This window comes from Cydia amplana, chromosome 19, assembly GCF_948474715.1.
Source record: "Cydia amplana chromosome 19, ilCydAmpl1.1, whole genome shotgun sequence".
Taxonomy (NCBI): domain Eukaryota; kingdom Metazoa; phylum Arthropoda; class Insecta; order Lepidoptera; family Tortricidae; genus Cydia; species Cydia amplana.
Window position 1 is genome coordinate 4762902 of NC_086087.1, and position 21293 is coordinate 4784194.

At 39.2% G+C, this 21293-nt stretch overlaps 1 protein-coding gene across 1 annotated transcript; it reads left to right on the plus strand.

Moving 5' to 3' along the window:
* Nucleotides 1–3382: 3382 nt before the first annotated feature.
* On the plus strand, nt 3383–20282 carry LOC134656833 (serine protease gd-like). The gene is made up of 9 exons (XM_063512359.1): nt 3383–3700; nt 9216–9372; nt 10706–10975; nt 11996–12128; nt 13447–13652; nt 14213–14374; nt 19201–19316; nt 19588–19732; nt 20026–20282. Exons 1-9 carry the CDS (start codon nt 3488–3490, stop codon nt 20229–20231), a joined length of 1608 nt encoding a protein of 535 aa, XP_063368429.1. The 5' UTR covers nt 3383–3487; the 3' UTR covers nt 20232–20282.
* Nucleotides 20283–21293: the final 1011 nt, after the last annotated feature.

Genomic DNA, 21293 nt, shown 5'->3' on the forward strand with positions numbered 1-21293 from the left:
ACATACCTACTAACAAATTTAAATATCTAATGAAGTTATCAGATTCACCTAATTGCCCAAACTGTAATATAGTGGAGGATGTAGTACACGTACTGGCGGAATGTGTCCGGAGCGCTGCTCAGCGGCGGCGCGGTCGTGTCAGTAGTAATAGTAGTAACGTAGGATGGTGTAACAGTACCTTGGCCTCACCATCATCTGATGATGCCAAGGAACTGCTTAATATTTATTTTTCCTCATTGTTAAATAACATTTAACAAGTACCTTTAAGTAACCTTAAATATATAGTTAAATTGTTGTTGAATACATGTATATTTTGTATTACGGGGGTGGCTTAGCGCATTGCTAAAACTCCCAAGTTAAATAAATGAAAAAAAAAAAAAAAAAAATTATAATGTCTATTTTATAGCTGGTCAACCAAATCTTATCAGTAAAAAAAGGCGCGAAATTCAAATATTCTTTGCGACGATATCCCTTCGCGCCTACATTTTTCAAATTTGCCGCCTTTTTCTTCAAGATCTGGTTGACCAAGTATACTTAGCCAGCAAATATCCAAAATCGCATGCAATTGTCTGCAAATTCTACTGCAACCTTTAAGGCCCCAGTACACAATGGGCCATCGCCGGCCACTCCAAGGGACGCAAGGGAGCAAGTGATATTGCTATCTCATTCTACCGCATGACTGCGTCCCTTGGAGTGGCCGGCGATGGCCCATTGTGTACTGGGGCCTTTAGATTTATCAACGATTAGTTTGGGCAGTTTATCCTAGGTCGCATCGCATCAAATGTTTTCGATATTAGTTACCTAACAACAGAAGCAGAAAAACAACTTATTCATATTTTAAAGTATTTTAATGAACTGGTTTACGTGAAATCCTTGTCATTTAAATATCAGCAGACTATTATCTAAATTTGCTATTATTGCTTACAAATATGACATCATATGCTAAAAAACTAGGTACCTACACCTACTCCAGAACCACTTGATCTATAAACCAGTGAGCAATAGAGCGTAGTATGATTTATAAAACATAATTATGTTTAGCTATTTTTGGTTCGAAGGACGATGCCAAAGGTATGCCTATGAATATGTGAGATAAATGAAGTACCTACCTAAGTAAAAAAGAAAAAAAAAGAAATGACCCAGCGGCAGGTATGATAAAGCGATTTGGCAGTTGTGTTAACTGAAGTAACGTAAAAGTATAAAACTTTGCCCTTTAACATAACGTAGCCCACCGCCCACCGCGTCACACTTTTTACATGAAAACATTTTTTGTTGCTTGAGAGTTGAGAGCTTCATTCGAAAAACCATGACTAGACTATAATGAAATAAATAAGAGAGCTTTACAAAATAGATATCAATTTTTTGCAGGTATATGCTGTAAAAAAGCCCGGATTTCAATTTAACTTTAATTTAACCGAACAAAAACTTGGCCATATCAATTCGTAGAAAAGCTATATTTACATCAGCAACCGACGCCACGGCTAAAAGATGAAGAACTAGCAGGAGTCGCCGGATTAAGAATAAAATTAAATTTACTACATTGCATGTAGTAAATTTAATTTCACTACATTGCATGTAAAATACCACAATTTTTTAAAAAACCTATCTTAGCAAAAGCTTTATGATGTATGATATTTTTTCTTACAGTCATCATTTCGGTACTTATTAGGTTATTTATGCGTCAGTGTTAAAAGCACTTAAGTAAAAGCACTGTCAAAAACTTTCACCTTAAAAACCTGAAATGCTTGTGGGGATTTCCTTATTTTAAGTAGTTACAGCACCTACAGCCCTTTGGCATAAAAATATTACTTTCTCCCAAGCAGTAAAATAGGTTTAAAAATTAGTGGTAAATTTTTTATTCATAATATGCATTTATTTGATTTAAGTTCCGTAGTAGGACCTAAGAAAATTGAATGTGACCTAAACTTTAAATACTTAAAAAAGCAACCGGTTACCAACATTGCCGACGACACACAAATAATAATAAAAAAAAATATTTGGGCTTGTATCTTAATAAGACGTCACAACCTACTTCACGATTAAAATTAGAATTCTAAACAGCTACGCACTATGTTATCATTAAACGGATGTTAAACGGTCATTTAAAAAAACACACGATTTTCCTACGTGTCTAAGCGGCTCCGATATTTCCTAGTGCGGTAAATCCCCTTTCCTGTTGGAAAGTTATGGGCTGAGCCCACGACAGGTAATATGGCTGGGCCAAGGTAATGGAGATGCGGGTAAAAGTAATCACTCATAAATGATGTATGGGTGTATGTACGCAGTAAACACATACTTTGTACATATCTATAACGACGTTTACTAAACGGTTACTAAATTAGAGATTTAGAGATTGGAAAACCGGATCCAAATTGTAGATACCTACGGAAGATCTGTCGGATCCGGATATAAATATTTTCATTCAATCCGCATTGCAAACCAGAATTATTTATTACATAATTTACATTTAGCATTAGGCACAAGTAACATTTGGTTGGCAGAATGAAGTAATTAACATACGGCCAGTTTAGGATGGACAGTAGATGATGTAGAAAGAGTTTACTTGCTTTACTCGGATTGTAATATTTAAATAAGGAAGTTTATTTGTTGTAGTTGTAGCTGCCTATAGAGTCTGTTCGGAAAGGTTCTCTTTCCGCACAGACTCTACTCGTATTAGTAAATTGGAAAATTTAGCAATACCCACTAGTTGAAAAAAACTGGAGGTAAGCAAACAATTTGTTTCGTTGCTGTACTGTTTTTCTTGAGACTGTGGTGCCTCGAAGACGGGCTAACTGGTTTTCCCAATTCAACACTCACGTTTTCCTTATTGAAGTCTTTATGATATGATACCTCGTTAGATATTTTTATTTTGAAGCATTCTGTTTACTATAGCCTACTAAGCTATACGTGCTCAATTTTATGGACTATATATACCAACTAATTAGACTCCGTTCTGACAAATTTGTAAACTCATAGTTTTAATAAACTGTATGTGGAAATTATTATTTTTTTCGGTGGCTAGAGGAACAAAATTAAATAATAAACTGTATAGGCTGTGCACATACATTGTTCGACAAACTATAAAGCTAGAGACAAGATATTTAAATTGCCTATCACGTAAATTTTATATAGTACAATAGAGTTATAATAATGATAAAACCAATTAAATGATAAAATTCCAATTTTCAATTATAGTTTCCTCTAGCCTAAGATCATTACGTAAGTGGATCAATTTGTTACGATATTAATTTACCTGTAATTAACTAAACTCACGTCAATATGCACGTGTTGAGACGTTACCGATGTTTTTGTAGGCTGCAGACCCGCAGAGTCGGGCAGTGACCAACGATATATGCCTCATCCATCAGTACAACTACAATACTGGTCAGAGTCAGTGGCATTGGCAAGCCACGGCGAGTCATGACCACACGCGTGATGTTCGTCATTCAAAAATGAGTAACTTTAACGAATAAACGATTCTGTGATAATGTGCCGATTACTTTATAGTGTTTTAGTTGTCTTTGGTTTTACGAGTTACTTGCCAGTAATTAGTCAGTATGTGGACTCCCCGTGCCCAGGGACTTTTGAGTATCAAAGTGACGGTGGTGGAGTGTACGGAGTGATACATCTGCAGCCCCATGGACCTGTGTCTACCATACGTGTTGTAGTTAATTTTACGATAGCAGCTAGGGTATTTTCGGTAAGTTGCTATGGTGCAATTTTTATTTGAAACCTGTTAATATTTAATACCTACCTACTCATTATATCTACAAGTAGAAGATCCGACCGAATTTTTAAATCATTAATTTTAAAGAACATACCTTGACTCTGTTTACTATCAACAAGAATAACTATTAGGTACCCTCAAAAGTACAAATTTAATAATGTATAAACATAACATTTTTAATACCTAAATACTTGATAGAATTACTTATGTAACTTGTGTTGTTATACCTATGATCACGAAGATTGAACATGTGGCAAGTTGATCGTGCTTAAAATACTAAGTTAACAATGATTAACGTTGTTTTTAATAATTTACTTATGTTGAATAATGTATTTATGTAGCTAATACTTATACCTATTGTTGTTGTGTACAATTTTGTAAGCCAAATTTACATTAAATATTGTCGGTCATACAACGTTAAGTATCAGTAGAAAAAGGCGCGAAATTCAAATTTTCTATGGGATGATCAGGTTATTATTTATACTACGGTATTTTCGGCGGAAGTAGTATTTCGAGAAAATCAGTGACATAATTGATCAAAATTGTCAAAAAAAAACACTAAATTATTAATAGTCACGTACCTCTACATCATAGTTATTACGATACCGTACATCTTGTGTCTGGAATGTCATAAAACGGCTTTCTACACGATGTACATTTTCCTTATTTATGTATGGCATCAAAACTAATGCGCAGCTCTACGTGGATAGCATGAAGTATAAATATAATCCGGCTCGAAGGACCAGTTTGATGAAAGACGTTTCTACTTTACCAATCAACTAAGGAACAAATAAAATTATTGTTAAAATTTATATTGTATCGCACCACTAATGTAAACTAATTTTAACTTACCTACTACGCAAACTTACTGATACATAAGTACCTAATCGTTTTACGTATGTAGGTTCTATCAATTCAACCGATTTCGAGTTTGCGTTGGTTACTAAGATATTTTAGAGTACTTGGAACAACAGGCATAATCGAAGGTTCCTTGGCATTTATACACCGTGTTTTTATTGAATTCCGTTAACTGCGGGGTATGGTTAAGTACATAAGTACGTTTAAGAGAACTAAATGGCATAGTTAATTTAAAAAAAAAATGTTTTTTTGCTTAAAAAAAAATCAGTTTAAAAAAGTAATTAAATGTAGCATACATAGTGTGTCAAAGGTCTGTTGGATTTCAAACATAGACAGAGAGAATCATACTATCTTTGTCTAACACTAGTACTAGCACCCAAAAGAAAAGGATGAGTATAGTTTTTTTTGTTCCTATTTACTGACAAGATTTGGTTGACCCAGTATAGCGTTGTTGTAACACGGGCATTACCACAGGGCATTACATTTAACTCAACCAAACAATTGAAATCTGTGACATATAAATGTCATTTCGAACATCGATCGACCGAGATTGTATTTAAGTTTAGTAGCAAATGTATGAACTCATTCTAAACACTAATCAATATGTAAACCGGCCCTAAGGCAACTGTACACGCTTGTAGAGGCCTTATATAGGAAAAAAAAAATTATTATCTCCGAAATGGAGTTAATTAGAATATCGGTGTCTTTGAGAAAGTTACTTGATTTAAGCTCAGGAATGCACCCTTGAAATTAACGTAAATAAAAAAAAAACACGGTGTATAATACTTTATATAATTTGTAGGTACATTATAAAAGTAGGCTATCTTATCCTTCAATTGAGGTAAAAAATGTATGCGTATGAAAATACATCAGGATCGCCCCTCTATAAACATAGGTCCAGTGATATCGACGTTCTTAAACTAGTAGTTCGCCCCGAACTGAGAACTCGCGGTTAACCAAAAATTATATAGCGATTGACTTTGTTGCACCTACTTAGGTATGGTAATGGACCCTATAATGGACGTGGAACCGGTAATGGGACATAAAACCACAAATCCTCTAAAATAAGTATGTAAAAGTAGTTTATAAACACTATAAATAAGAGTCATAGAGCTGTTTAAGTTTGACTTTTTATTAATTTCGGTTACTTTTTAAGAAATTGGCGCCAACCCAAAAGTTGTCGTGTCACTGGAAAAAATAACCAGTAAGAATTCTTAACAACTTCGCTAAGAGAGGTGAGTCCATATATTAAATTGTAATTAATTATTACTTGGTGTAAACTAGAATGTGTTTTGTTAATTGCATTTACCATGAGATAAGGTATACAACACACTATGTTGTGACTCTAGAGATGTATAAAAAATAGTGGTATTTTGCCCAATCCCATTATAGGAGCTGAAAACTGTATACCTCCTATGATGGGACAATTTACATAATGATGCTTGCCATGGCGTAATTTCATGTTTAAACAATACATAAGTATAATGTAGTTACGAACTATGTCAGGAGGTCTCCTCGGACTTCGGATAATTTAATATCGTTTTTAGGTACAACATTTTATTTAACTAGCCCTGTTAGTTTGTATGTTAGTTAGTGTGGCTCAAATCTTGGAAATGGCATTTGAGCCACTTTCGGATTTCCGATTGAGTTAAAATTTTGGATACGTATGCAAATCGGATGACAATGCAATATTATGATAACATGGAATTGATCTCATGGTGGAGACAGGAGGTGGCCATAGGAACTCTGTGATAAACGCAACCTAATTGTGTTTGGGTTTGTTAGAATTGTCTCGATGAGTATTATTAGTTGGCTGTCGAAAGAAAAATACATTCTTACATAAAAGCTTATACCAAAAATTACTAATAACTAGTTTTTTGCCAAAAACTTATTCCCTATTCCAATATCTTATACTGATAGGGTATGTCCATTATAGGGGGCCCATTACTGGATCCACGTCCATTACCGGGGTTCCATTACTGGAGCTTTGGTGTCCATGACTGGAGAAAAAAAACATACTTTTAATTTATTAATTATGTGGAAAATAATTGCAGTATCTTTGATACAACACGCCTGAAACATGAAAGAAGGATAGGATATTCATCTTTTAACAAGCTAAGCGGTAGAACTTTTACATGTATCAGGGAAATATCACAAATACTCCAAATTTGCTCTTAAATGTCCCATGACTGGTGCCGTTACCATACTCGTATAGTGCGATATAAAATAATAGAAAATAAATGAGGACGCCACTTTCTACGTAACTGTCACATTTTTGACGTAAAATGCTTATACATGGCAACAATTTACTATGGACATTTTTGAGTTCCATTTTATTTAATTTCAACTATTTTATGTCGCTCTATAGGCGGCAATGGATCAAAGATCGCGTGGATTTATTGCAAGGTCTGTGGAGCCCTTAACTGATTGATTTAAGCAAAGAGTAGTATGTATAATATAGTTGGCCAAGCAGATCTTGTCAGTAGAAAAAATGTAGACGCGAAGGGATATGGTCGCATAGAAAATTTGAGTTTCGTGCCTTTTTCTACTGACAAGATTTGCTTTTTTGCATCAATTTTGAAGCGCCATTTACAAGTTTAGCGTTAAGTAATATAGATAGCGCTATTTTTTCGAATAAAGGGCTTCGTATACGGCTGTCCCTCCCCTGGATTTAAGTCACCACCATAGAGATTAAAATAAACTGTATCTGTGCTAAGCCGAAATATTTCCTGTCAAATGTCAAATACATATGTTATGTTTATTCTAATTTATTTTTATCTTGCTAATTATTTAAAAACGATATTATAAAAGTAGATATGAGCGCCGCGCCGGCGCGCCGCCGCCGCCGACGAAATTTTCGCGCCGCCGCCGCCGACGCTGCCCTATCGGCGTGGCATCGGCGTGACCTTGGTAGTTACTATCTACTTTCAGAGGTTTCAGAAACAGATAATATTATATTCAATCGAGTTTAGATGTGTAACGGCGCCACTTCGAATAGTTTATAGGCATTCAAAAGGTATTTTAGGCCCATATAATTCAAAAATATCGAAGGTTATGCAAATTTATCTGTCTAGTAACCGCGCTACTAGTCTTGGGGAAACGAAATTATTCAATATCAATTTAAACATCAATATACTCGTAATAAACATACTGATTTTCTTCAATTTTTATTGTGGAACGTTCTACATTACAATTTATAGATTGTATATACCTACACTAGACATGTCAATCACAATGAAAAAATTACCTCTGATCAACTCTGGCTAACGTGAGACTCGAACCCACATCTTTGGATTATCGACCCAATGCATAACTAATTTTGCCAGCTATTAACCATCCGTAATTTACCGCGAATTTAACCATTGCAAGCATGATTAAACGTCTTTAAAAGGTTTAAAAAGGGGCTAATTTTGAGATATTAATGGTTTCCACGTCCAAATGTCCGGCCGTTGGCTTCGCACGGAAGGGCGTCGGAATCGGGTCTTATTTAAACTTGGCCACTGTCAAATTTCAAGCTTTGCTCTCTCGCAGCTCAGTCTTTGGCCTTGCATCGCTTGCATGGAAGTAAGCCGCTATATGAACCTGTAAGTTTTTTGCCCTGTTTGGAGCTCAACTTTCGGCCTCTTTTAAAACGCTTGAACATTGGTCCTTGTCTGATCTTAGCTCCATTGCAGCTCGGCCTTTGGCGTCGCACGAATGCGCCCGCAGGAAAGCTCCAGATCTTTAACACTATGGCTTCGGTCTTTATCGGCCTTCGCCCTCGCTCTGCTCTCTTGTAGCTCGGCCTCGCACAGAAGCGCGCCGCAATCAGCGCTCCAGGCGTTTGGCCGACAGCCAAGCTCACACTTGGCGTTCGATTCTTAGCTGTATGCTTACCTGCAGCTCATCCTCTGGCCTCGCATTGGAAGGCGTCGAAATCAAGTCTTCGGTGTTACATGGAGCTCGGCCTTGCCTCGCTAAGATCTTCCGGCCAGAACCTCGCCAAGATTAAGACCGCCTATCCACAGTTTATACGATATAAAACTTTTTTCGTACCATTATTCAATAAATTATCCTTGAAAAAAGAAAAAAGCATTTATTTTATAACTTTCTTACAGCAAAAACATGTTTTTCGGTAACATTTTCGTTTGAATTGTTTTTTTCATTAATCGAAGGTGTTTCAAGGCCACGCCGCCGATTCGCCGCCGCCGCCGACCAATTTTGACCGGCGCGCCGCCGCCGGCTTAATGCCTATCGGCGCTCATATCTATATAAAAGTGTAAGTCGAGCACTTTCATTTGATACTAAACTCGACCATGTTTCTTGCAAAAAAATGACCAGAATAGCGAGACCTCTCACAAACAGCTTTTTGGCCTTCTAAGCTCTTCTAGCTCAATAACCTCTTGATCGGGCCTGCTCATAATTTAATGACTAAAATATAATGCCCTCGACGACACGTTTACCCAATTTCATTTAAATTAGAACAAATATACTTAAGTTATTGAGTATCAAACTATCTTCTGACAGTTCAGCTTAAAAACATCGAAATGCCGAGACGTGCCGCTAGCCAGCCGCGTGTTCAAAGTCGAATGTAAGAACTTCGCTTCGCTTCGCTCGCTCGTTCGAAAATATATATTTTTGGGTTTTTCAGAATTATGCGGGCCGCCTACAGCCAATTAATCCCTCAGGGTTACAATTCAATCAAGACTCGCCTATAGACTACCGAGTAGATTTCCCCGTCACCACACCCTTACCGAGGCTGACCTATCTCATCGTCAACGGCAACGTATTATGCTTCGGTCCTGGAGGTAATACCTGCTTTTAGGGTTCCGTACCCAAAGGGTAAAAAACGGGACCCTATTACTAAGACTTCGCTGTCCGTCCGTCCGTCTGTCACCAGGCTGTATCTCATGAACCGCGCTAGCTAGACAGTTGAAATTTTCAAATGATGTATCTCTATTGCCGCTATAACAACAAATACTAAAAATAAAATAAAATACATATTTAAGGGGGGCTCCCATACAACATACACGATTATTTTGCTCTATTTTTTGTTGATGGTGCGGAACCCTCCATGCGCGAGTCCGACTCGTACTTATTGATGACCTGTCTGACCTAATCGCTATTGACTAAGCCTGTGAAACCGATGTTCCTGGGTCCAAACCCTGTAAGAGCATTTGTGTGATGAGCACGGATCTTTGTTCCTGAGCCATGACATGAGGTTTTTAGGGTTCCGTAGCCAAATGGCAAAAAACGGAACCCTTATAGATTCGTCATGTCTGTCTGTCTGTCCGTCTGTCCGTCTGTCCGTCTGTCTGTCCGTCCGTATGTCACAGCCACTTTTCTCCGAAACTATAAGAACTATACTGTTGAAACTTGGTAAGTAGATGTATTCTGTGAACCGCATTAAGATTTTCACACAAAAATAGAAAAAAAAACAATAAAGTTTTGGGGTTCCCCATACTTCGAACTGAAACTCAAATTTTTTTTTTCATCAAACCCATACGTGTGGGGTATCTATGGATAGGTCTTCAAAAATAATATTGAGGTTTCTAATATCATTTTTTTCTAAACTGAATAGTTTGCGCGAGAGACACTTCCAAAGTGGTAAAATGTGTGTCCCCCCCCCCCTAACTTCTAAAATAAGAGAATGATAAAACTAAAAAACATATATGATGTACATTACCATGTAAACTTCCACCGAAAATTGGTTTGAACGAGATCTAGCAAGTAGTTTTTTTTTAATACGTCATAAATCGCCTAAATACGGAACCCTTCATGGGCGAGTCCGACTCGCACTTGGCCGCTTTTTATTGTACCTACGAGTATTTAAGTATTTTTTTTCTAAGCACAATAAGGCTTACTGTGGAACTTGGTCAATTTGTGACCTAGGTCTAAGTAGTTACCTATCGACCAAGTGGGTAATAAAATTACATTTATTGATACACTTTAATGTAGTTGTAAAATATATATGATGCAGACTGCGTAGTGAGATTTTTTAAGAAAGCTATTTGAAGATTCTGCTGAGGCCTAAATTAATCTAACCCTCAACACTAGATCGAGGTGATGAATCCATGCCATCAGACCAATTCGATTTTTTACCATGTTTGAATTTTCATGAACAGTAAAATATTCTTCCAGATGTGCCCCAGCCTAATTTATATGTTACCACAATCAGTCTGCAGCACATGCTGTTTCTTCGAGGGGGAAGACCAGGAAATCCGGGTTTCAAACCAGGATTCAACCACGGTTCCAATACTGGGTTCAATCAGGGATCCAACCAAGGATTCCATCAGTTCAACACCCGGCCAAAACCCCAGGATCCAACTATAAACATCATCTCTTCATCACCGGACGCTCAAGTGTTTACATTTAACGTGGACAGTGATCGTACCGGTAGTTGGAATGAAGGTAAGGATTATTAGTTACTTATACTTAGTAGACGCAAACCAAACTGACGACCGGGGTCGTAAGATCTCTCATTCACGCTCGTGTGACCGAAAGTAGGGTGAGAGATATAGAGCCATGCCCCCGGTAGTCAGTTTAGTTTGCGTCTACTATAAGCAAATGTAAAACATAATAAAGAATCAATCACCTCAGTATCCTTAGATCACTTATTTACATCCGGTTCGAAGGACCACGATTAATTGCTTTTTTTTAGGGTTCCGTACCCAAAGGGTAAAAAACGGGACCCTATTACTAAGACTTCGCTGTCCATCCGTCCGTCCGTCCGTCCGTCCGTCCGTCTGTCACCAGGCTGTATCTCACGAACCGTGATAACTAGACAGTTGAAATTTTCACAGATGATGTATTCTGTTGCCGCTATAACAACAAATACTAAAAACAGAATAAAATAAAGATTTAAGTGGGGCTCCCATACAACAAACGTGATTTTTGACCGAAGTTAAGCAACGTCGGGCGGGGTCAGTACTTGGATGGGTGACCGTTTTTTTGCTTGTTTTGCTCTATTTTTTGTTGATGGTGCGGAACCCTCCGTGCGCGAGTCCGACTCGCACTTGGCCGGTTTTTTATTACCTATTATTATAGTTGTATCGTAGGTCCTCGCTTTCAATACGGGCGCCTATAACTATTATTACTTCGTTTCATTAGTTTTTATGAATGTATTATTATGCAGTTTATTTAGGTAGGTATATAAAATATTATATCTGTTTATGTGTTATTAAACAGTTAATTGATTAATTGCTAGATTTATTTAGCTTCATGTGCATTTAAAAGTGTTTTACTTTAGGTACCCACTACCTACCCAATTGCAGTGATTCCTTTATCCTTAACCTAACTTAAACTGGGACAGGGTAGGATGACGCAGGGTACATTAATAAATCTGGCCCGAAAGACAGCGTAGTGTTATATTTAGGTAAGCTTTTTCTTTTCATAATATGAATTTGTGTAATGTGAAATGTCTATTTCCAGGATTCCCACGTCCACAACAGAAGCCTCAAACTCAACGGCCACCACCACCACCACCACCAGTCGAGTACTACCCAGAATTCACCACGACTACTAAAAGACCGCCACCTGCACCGCCACGACCTCAAACTACATAGTAAGTTCTTTGAGCAACACCCGCTTCCGACACGTCGGAAGGGAGGGGCCCAAGCGATATCTTACCGTACAAATCTTTTTGCCATTTTTTGCGGGGGGAAAGGTGCACACAATCGCACTTCTCACACACTTACATACAAAATCCAATCTGTAATCTAATCCAGTCTGTAATGACGACACAAATACATAGAAAATTACACCCTACACAGACAAATCTTGCACACCTTGATCTGTTTTTGTGTACGGACGAGTCACAAGTGTCACAACACGCACACTAACACATTTTCGTCAAAGAATTTTATTGTTTTCTGACAGATGAGAAGTCGGATTTGTACTGAGCGAGCATACCTAATCGATAAATCCAACAATTACATGAGACTAAAATATAGTAATTGTGTTTAAATGTAATTAAACGTATGATATGTAAAAAAAATATTACATGTGAAAGTATAACACCTTCTTTTTGTAAATTTGATGTCCCCGACCGTTTTTTACAACAAAAAACCGAGAAATTAGGCATTTTTTCTGCTGCTGTGTTCACTCGCGCGACTGGACTCGGTCTAGTTAAAAATCCGAGCGCAACTAGTTTTATTACCCGCGCTAGATCAGTTGATCTTGTACCTAGGCAGAGGGGAAATAGTGCGAATGCCGCCTCCCTAGTAAGTTATATCAGCTACGCATCATTGACTTATAATACATAGTTATAATTCTTATCTAAGATCGACGATTAAAATAAAAATTACTTGCTTACCTAGTTACTTAAGTTTGGGCCTCTTTGGACCATAGTTTTTGCTATATTTTCATAATATTTTATTTAATACCTACCTGGCTACCCGTTTGGTGTAGTGGGTATCTTCTGCCAACTTATTAGTGTCCTACTTATCTAATTTAAATCTTATTAATATATTCACTGCCCCCGACGCACATGTGCATCCACCGTCATACAAGTTTGTTCCTAGGCCACGCCCCCTGGCAGTGAATGCGTTAAGCCGGCCATACTCAAAGTGTGTTCCGCGGAACCCTACTGTTCCGCGACACCCCTGCAGGGGTTCCGCAAGAATTTAGAATTATGCTTATTTAATTAAAAAATACACTTCTAAAAACTATTGTTTTATTGTAGGGTTCCATCAAGTATTTCGCTTTCCAAAAGGGTTCCGTCAAAAAAAAAAAGATTGAGAACCGCTGCGTTAAGCTAATTCAACTAATAATTAACCTCGAGTCTTATCATCTACATATTTCCATGATTATTTATTTACATTCATAAAGATACCAAAATAAAATAAAGTCAATTAAAATCTCAACAATTAATTCTATTCCAGTCCACCAACGCCTTCGCGAACCCCTTCCTTCAGCTCTGAGTGCGGCGTGGTTGTGGGAGGCAACGAGCACGTGCCCCTCATCTTCCACGGCACTGGCTACACGCGAGGGGACTGGCCGTGGCTGGTCGCCATATACAAGCGGAAAGATGGCAGCCTCACGTTCGCCTGCTCTGGGACGCTGGTGTCCGATCGACATGTTGTGTCTGGTAAGCAGAGTAACATTTTGTTGTATAAAATAAGTATCAAAAATAAACAGACGATTACGAAGTCATTCTGCTACCTACGTTGCGCTTCAAAAAGTAGGTAGGTATATTTTTTAAGTTGTTGGCCAAACATACAGTTGCTAACTGTTCAGTTGGGAATTGGGAAATGAAATGAATTATTGTGTTGAGTTGCCATTTGATCAAATTGCAAATAATTGGTTGCAAAATTGGAAGAAATTCGGCAATGATTTAGAGCACTAGGCACTTGTAAACATTCAGTGTCCCATTAAAATCTTTACGGAATGAAAATAATGTATAAAGCGGTATTTAAAACATGATTTGTATATTTGCGTGTGTAGTTTGTTTTCTTAGATAATTACTAAGATCCTGTATTTCCTCTCGTTTTTCCACGTAGGTATCATCAGCTAATAATACCTACGTGTTCTAATCACTAACTAAATTGTTTATTTTATCTGCATTGTAGTATTCCAAATTATAATTTGTTAGGTCAACCAAAATTTAATTGATTGGAATTTTCTTGATTGTTTTTTTATTAATTTCAGCCGCTCACTGCGTGCAGCAAAGAAGTACGCTAACCTCGATCAGAGATATCGTAGTCAAAGTCGGCGTTTATAACTTGGAGGACTGGGGTGACGATATTACCGTCACCAGGACTTTGGAATCTGCCACCATCCATGAAGGGTTCAATTCTTCGACGTATGCAAGTAAGTTCTACAAGGAAATACGTTTATACCTACCACGTGCAGTAGATACTGTGCCTAGAACCTAAAACAATATTTAAGTGCATATGTAGGTATAGGTACCTCAAATATTATTTAGTGAAAACTATTCTGGATTACAATTGACTACAAGTCAGTATTAAAAAATAAATTAATTAAAAATTAAAAACACGACTGCAGTTTAAAAGCGAACTGAAAAGCTAGAAATAATTTTTAGTTATGTTAGGTACTCAACATAATGAATGTAAAATAGAATATAAGTGTTCAGTCAGGGTCATAAACAGCAATCGGAAAAGTTTAGGCTCATTTAGGATCGTGACTGTACTTGCATATTTTATTTCGATTGCAGTCGGGGACCTGTGAATGGGAAAATTTCAATATATCAAGGTCCCCGACTGCAATCGAAATAAAATATGCAGGTACAGTCACGATCCTAAATGAGCCTAAACTTTTCCGATTGCTGTTTATGACCCTGACTGAACACTTATATTCTATTTTACATTCATTATGTTGAGTACCTAACATAACTAAAAATTATTTCTAGCTTTTCAGTTCGCTTTTAAACTGCAGTCGTGTTTTTAATTTTTAATTAATTTATTTTATTTTATACATTTTAGTGACCATACAAACCAACCACATTTTTTATGATTTAAGATAATTTAGTTGCTTCAAGGAGATTTCATCACGTTGATCTTTGATATGTTAGCATAAAACGTGCTTAAAAACCTAACTAGGTCTGACCCAAAAACCAGACGTATTGAAAAGTGCTATATGGCTTAATATCTCTGTAACTACATAATTATTTCCTATTAGTTGGCTTCCGGCCTTCGCAATTAAGATACTTGGGGAAGCTGCAGAAAGCGTGCATCTTTCTTACGCTCCGGGCCATCGGCCCTACGCGAAGCTCGGCCTTCGGCCTTCGCAATTAGGATGTTTGGGGAAGCTGCAGAAAGCGTGCACCTTTCTGCGCAAAGTTCGGCCTTCGGCATTCGCAATTAAGATACTTGGGGAAGCTGCAGAAAGCGTGCATCTTTCTTACGCTCCGGGCCTTCGGCCCTACGCGAAGCTCGGCCTTCGGCCTTCGCAATTAAGATGCTTGGGGAAGCTGCAGAAAGCGTGCACCTTTCTGCGCAAAGTTCGGCCTTCGCAATTAAGATACTTGGGGAAGCTGCAGAAAGCGTGCATCTTTCTTACGCTCCAGGCCTTCGGCCCTACGCGAAGTTCGGCCTTGGGCCTTCGCAATTAAGATACTTGGGGAAGCTGCAGAAATCGTGCAGCTTTCTTACGCTCCGGGCCTTCGGCCCTACGCAAAGCTCGGCCTTCGGCCTTCGCAATTAAGATATTTGGGGAACCTGCAGAAAGCGTGCACCTTTCTTACGCCCCGGGCCTTCGGCCCTACGCGAAGCTCGGCCTTCGGCTTTCGTAATTAAGAAACTTGAGGAAGCTGCAGAGAGCGTGCACCTTTCTTACGGTCCGGGCCTTCGGCCCTACGCGAAGCTCGGCCTTCGGCCTTCGCAATTAAGATACTTGGGGAACCTGCAGAAAGCGTGCACCTTTCTTACGCTCCGGGCCTTTGGCCCTACGCGAAGCTCGGCCTTCGACCTTCGCAAATAAAAAACTAGGGGAAGCTGCAGAATGCGTGCACCTTTCTTACGCTTCGGGCCTTCCGCCCTACGCGAAGCTCGGCCTTCGGACTTCGCAATTAAGATACTTGGGGAAACCTAAAGAAAGCATGCACTTTTCTTACGCTCCAGGCCTTCGGCCCTACGCAAAGCTCGGCCTTCGGCCTTCGCAATTAAGATACTTGGGGAAGCTGCAGAAAGCGTGCACCTTTCTTACGCTCCGGGCCTTCGGCCCTACGCGAAGCTCGGCCTTCTGCTTTTGTAATTAAGAAACTTGAGGAACCTTCAGAGAGCGTGCACCTTTCTTACGGTCCGGGCCTCCGGCCCTACGCGAAGCTCGGCCTTCGGCCTTCGCAATTAAGATACTTGGGGAAGCTGCAGAAAGCGTGCACCTTTCTTACGCTCCGGGCCTTCGGCCCTACGCGAAGCTCGGCCTTCGGCCTTCGCGATTAGGATACTTGGGGAAGTTACAGGAAGCACGCACCTGCCTTACGCTTCGGACCGTCGGCCCTAAACGGAGTTCGGCCTTCGGCCTTCGTAATTAAAATACTCGGGGAAGTTGCAGGAAGAGCCCATCTGTCTTAAGTTTTACTTACGTACGTACTACGTACGGACACAGCTATACTACAGAATGAGAGATGAATATCATTATCTCATTCTAACAAATAGCTTTGTCCCTACATACGTAAGTAAAACTTAGAAGTGTATCTCGAAAAATATACGGTTATAATGACACTTTCACACTTTGTTCCATCAAAGTCGGTGCAGAGTTGTATCTGAAGACGGACTCTACAATCTCAGACTCTCTACAAAGAACTTATTTACACTTTTCTATTCCCTTAGCGCAATTTAAACATATTGGCTTGGTTTCAAAACAAGTAAAATATGATTAATATAATACCTATGTATAATATTTTTTTTTATGATCAGCGGTCAAACCACTTCCTTTTAATATCCCAACAATAGGATAATATTTGGTTTTATGAGATTAGCTTTTCTTAATATATTTTGTAAATTCTTACTTTCTTAAAATTGAACTTAAACCCTCATATTGTATATATATTATTGATCGTCTTTCAAAGCGCTTCATTTTGATGCCCTACTCGATGGGTTTGCAAGAAATTTTTTTCTTAAGGTTGCGTAATATGGCGTATTAAGTCCGCCATATTGATTTTGTAATGACCTCACATAGCCTATGTCACCCGGGATGACGTAAGGATTCTAATGATGTATCTAGATATGAGCGCCGATAGGCATTAAGCCGGCGGCGGCGCGCCGGTCAAAATTGGTCGGCGGCGGCGGCGAATCGGCGGCGTGGCCTTGAAACACCTTCGATTAATGAAAAAAACGATTCAAACGAAAATGTTACCGAAAAACATGTTTTTGCTGTAAGAAAGTTATAAAATAAATGCTTTTTTCTTTTTTCAAGGATAATTTATTGAATAATGGTACGAAAAAAGTTTTATATCGTATAAACTGTGGATAGGCGGTCTTAATCTTGGCGAGGTTCTGGCCGGAAGATCTTAGCGAGGCAAGGCCGAGCTCCATGTAACACCGAAGACTTGATTTCGACGCCTTCCAATGCGAGGCCAGAGGATGAGCTGCAGGTAAGCATACAGCTAAGAATCGAACGCCAAGTGTGAGCTTGGCTGTCGGCCAAACGCCTGGAGCGCTGATTGCGGCGCGCTTCTGTGCGAGGCCGAGCTACAAGAGAGCAGAGCGAGGGCGAAGGCCGATAAAGACCGAAGCCATAGTGTTAAAGATCTGGAGCTTTCCTGCGGGCGCATTCGTGCGACGCCAAAGGCCGAGCTGCAATGGAGCTAAGATCAGACAAGGACCAATGTTCAAGCGTTTTAAAAGAGGCCGAAAGTTGAGCTCCAAACAGGGCAAAAAACTTACAGGTTCATATAGCGGCTTACTTCCATGCAAGCGATGCAAGGCCAAAGACTGAGCTGCGAGAGAGCAAAGCTTGAAATTTGACAGTGGCCAAGTTTAAATAAGACCCGATTCCGACGCCCTTCCGTGCGAAGCCAACGGCCGGACATTTGGACGTGGAAACCATTAATATCTCAAAATTAGCCCCTTTTTAAACCTTTTAAAGACGTTTAATCATGCTTGCAATGGTTAAATTCGCGGTAAATTACGGATGGTTAATAGCTGGCAAAATTAGTTATGCATTGGGTCGATAATCCAAAGATGTGGGTTCGAGTCTCACGTTAGCCAGAGTTGATCAGAGGTAATTTTTTCATTGTGATTGACATGTCTAGTGTAGGTATATACAATCTATAAATTGTAATGTAGAACGTTCCACAATAAAAATTGAAGAAAATCAGTATGTTTATTACGAGTATATTGATGTTTAAATTGATATTGAATAATTTCGTTTCCCCAAGACTAGTAGCGCGGTTACTAGACAGATAAATTTGCATAACCTTCGATATTTTTGAATTATATGGGCCTAAAATACCTTTTGAATGCCTATAAACTATTCGAAGTGGCGCCGTTACACATCTAAACTCGATTGAATATAATATTATCTGTTTCTGAAACCTCTGAAAGTAGATAGTAACTACCAAGGTCACGCCGATGCCACGCCGATAGGGCAGCGTCGGCGGCGGCGGCGCGAAAATTTCGTCGGCGGCGGCGGCGCGCCGGCGCGGCGCTCATATCTAGATGTATCATACATCTAAATCGGTTAAGGCATTCTGAAGTTATCGTGGAATAAAGAAACTCACATACATATATACATACAAACATGAACGCTGAAAACAATACACTCTTTTTTTTGGGCAGTCGTGTAAAAATTATCCTTAGCCCGAGTGGCCCGTCAATAGTTTTCTCTCATCTTATTAATTAGTTTCGGTGCTGGGCTTATTAGGTTTTCCTTCTCAGCTCCGACTTGACTTTTAATAAAGTTTGAAACCATTACATATTGATTAATGTGTGGCAATGATTGCGTGCTTATGTAAAATTGAAAATTTCAAGGTGAGGTGAATAATCATATTGATAAATCCCTATTAAAATTAGTGATTCAACGTTTGACACCCTCTTTACTTTGTTAATAGCGTATAGCGTTACCTAACAAGCTCTTATATCTATCTATGATATCTTTGTAAAACTTTTCTCATAAATATTACCTGCCTATAAACAGAAAACAATAAGCAAACTAATTGTTTTGTTTCTTCACAGATGATATTCTTGTGCTCACTTTTGAAAAAAGCGTGGAGTTCAACAACAACATCAGGCCGGCGTGTCTCTGGAATGGGAACAACGATCTCAACAGGATAGTGGGAGCTTCAGGGGTGGTATGTTCTAAATATAGCCTTACATTTTGTTTATATTTTAAAACTTGCTACTTATTATTCCCGACCGCAGATTCATCCGCGACTTCGCTGCATAAACTACCTAAGTAAGTACCCGACTGGAGGAGGGCCTCAACTTTCATACTTTAAACTCTATTTCCAACTTTCTGAAAGATTATAATACCTATATCGTTCCGCCCGTTTATTAGTTATTCAGCATTGAAGTATTCGTTTGGTAGGATTACTAAACTAACTGACGATTTGTCTTTTATAGGTAGCGGGTTGGGGGTCAAGCGAACTAGGCCCAGGCAGCAAAGGTGAACCTCGCATGGTGCGGATACCCGTCGTCAGCACCGCCATGTGTCGGGCCAGCAGACCTGACTTCCACGTTTTCACGAGCGACCACACGTTCTGTGCAGGTGGGTTCTATAAAATGATGAGCCAAAATTGAAAAAAAAAAACAACGGGTTGCACTCCGGGAGTGCCGGCAGAGGTGAAAACTCAATGACATTGTAACAGTTTTTCGATCAGGTCACGTGTCCGTCTTACGAAGCGTCTTACGACTTACGCTCTCGCGAGTTTAACATTTTTTCCCCATCACAAAAAGTGCACAGCGCCGCTAAAGAAGTTTTCACTTCAAATAAAATTGAAGTCATGAATCTAGCGGTTATAGATGCGTCGTGGGAATAAAAAAACTTTATACTTGTTACAGGTGATCGTAATGGCGCTGGTCCTTGTTTAGGGGACTCCGGCGGAGGGTTGTATATTCTGGACGGAGGTCGCTGGCGCCTCCGCGGCGTGGTCTCACTGTCGCTTCGACCAGAAAACGGGGAATCTACATGCAACCTCAACGAATACATTATTTTCACTGATGCAGCGAAGTTTATACAGTGGATTAAAAATGTCATAAGTTATTAATAATTTAGATAGCGATTTAGAAATTGACTGTTAGCTATAAAAACATAATAGTGCTTAAGAACACTTTTAAGGTAATAAAATCATTGCCTACATTGTTTTTGTATTACTTTTGATAAATGAATGTATTTAATGTGTAATAAGAATCCCTTAACGACAGAGATTTGATTTGGATTTGAGGTGAGTATTGTATTCTTTGGATTTGAGGCAGACGTCGGATGGTCATATTTCTGCTTCATTCTGAATCGCTTAGCTGAAGTGCTTTTGTAGCCAGTCACCACCACTAATCATCATGAGAGTCTTCTATCGTGTTCGAAATTTCTACATCTTCAACGGCATTTCGGGACAGCGCGTCTTTATGAGCCATCACCCTCACCCCGGGCCGATAGTCGACAGTGCACTGAAACTATTGTAAAAGGACCCACCATCGCGCCACAAAAGTGGAGCGAACGGCGCTGCAGTCCATGACAATTTTAAACGACTGACCTATTAGCAAATACCTACGCCCTGAAATTTCTCAAAAAACAGACTACAACTAACGTCTCTAGTTCATACACATGATTTTTATTATCTTCTGGAGCAATTTATCGGCTATAAAATGCGACGGGTCGAACGAAATACGTTACTACCTAGTATAGTCGCTGTAGCAATACTCCACCCACACCGTATTTGTTGGCGTCGGTATGGAGTTCCATTTCAGCTTTTGGGCCGTAAATCGCCAAAATAGGTCTATCACCAACTTTCCTTTCAGAATTGTTAATCCTTCTTCCTTCTCCACTCCCAAGTAACTTCTTTAGCTAGTAAATTGGTCAAAGGGTAAGCTCACGCATTGATATATACTTCATTAGTACAACCGGCCAAGGGCCAAGCCAAGATGCCAATCGTTTGCGCTACGACAACGAAACGCTTTCTGTCTCTCTAATCTCTCTATACCAGTATCACTCTTACATATTAGTACGATAGAGAGACAGACAGCATTTCGCTGTCGTATAGCGCAAACGATTGGCATCAAGATCTAGCCAAAGGCTAAGGCACCCGTTCAGATTCAATTCAGTGGCAAGCCGC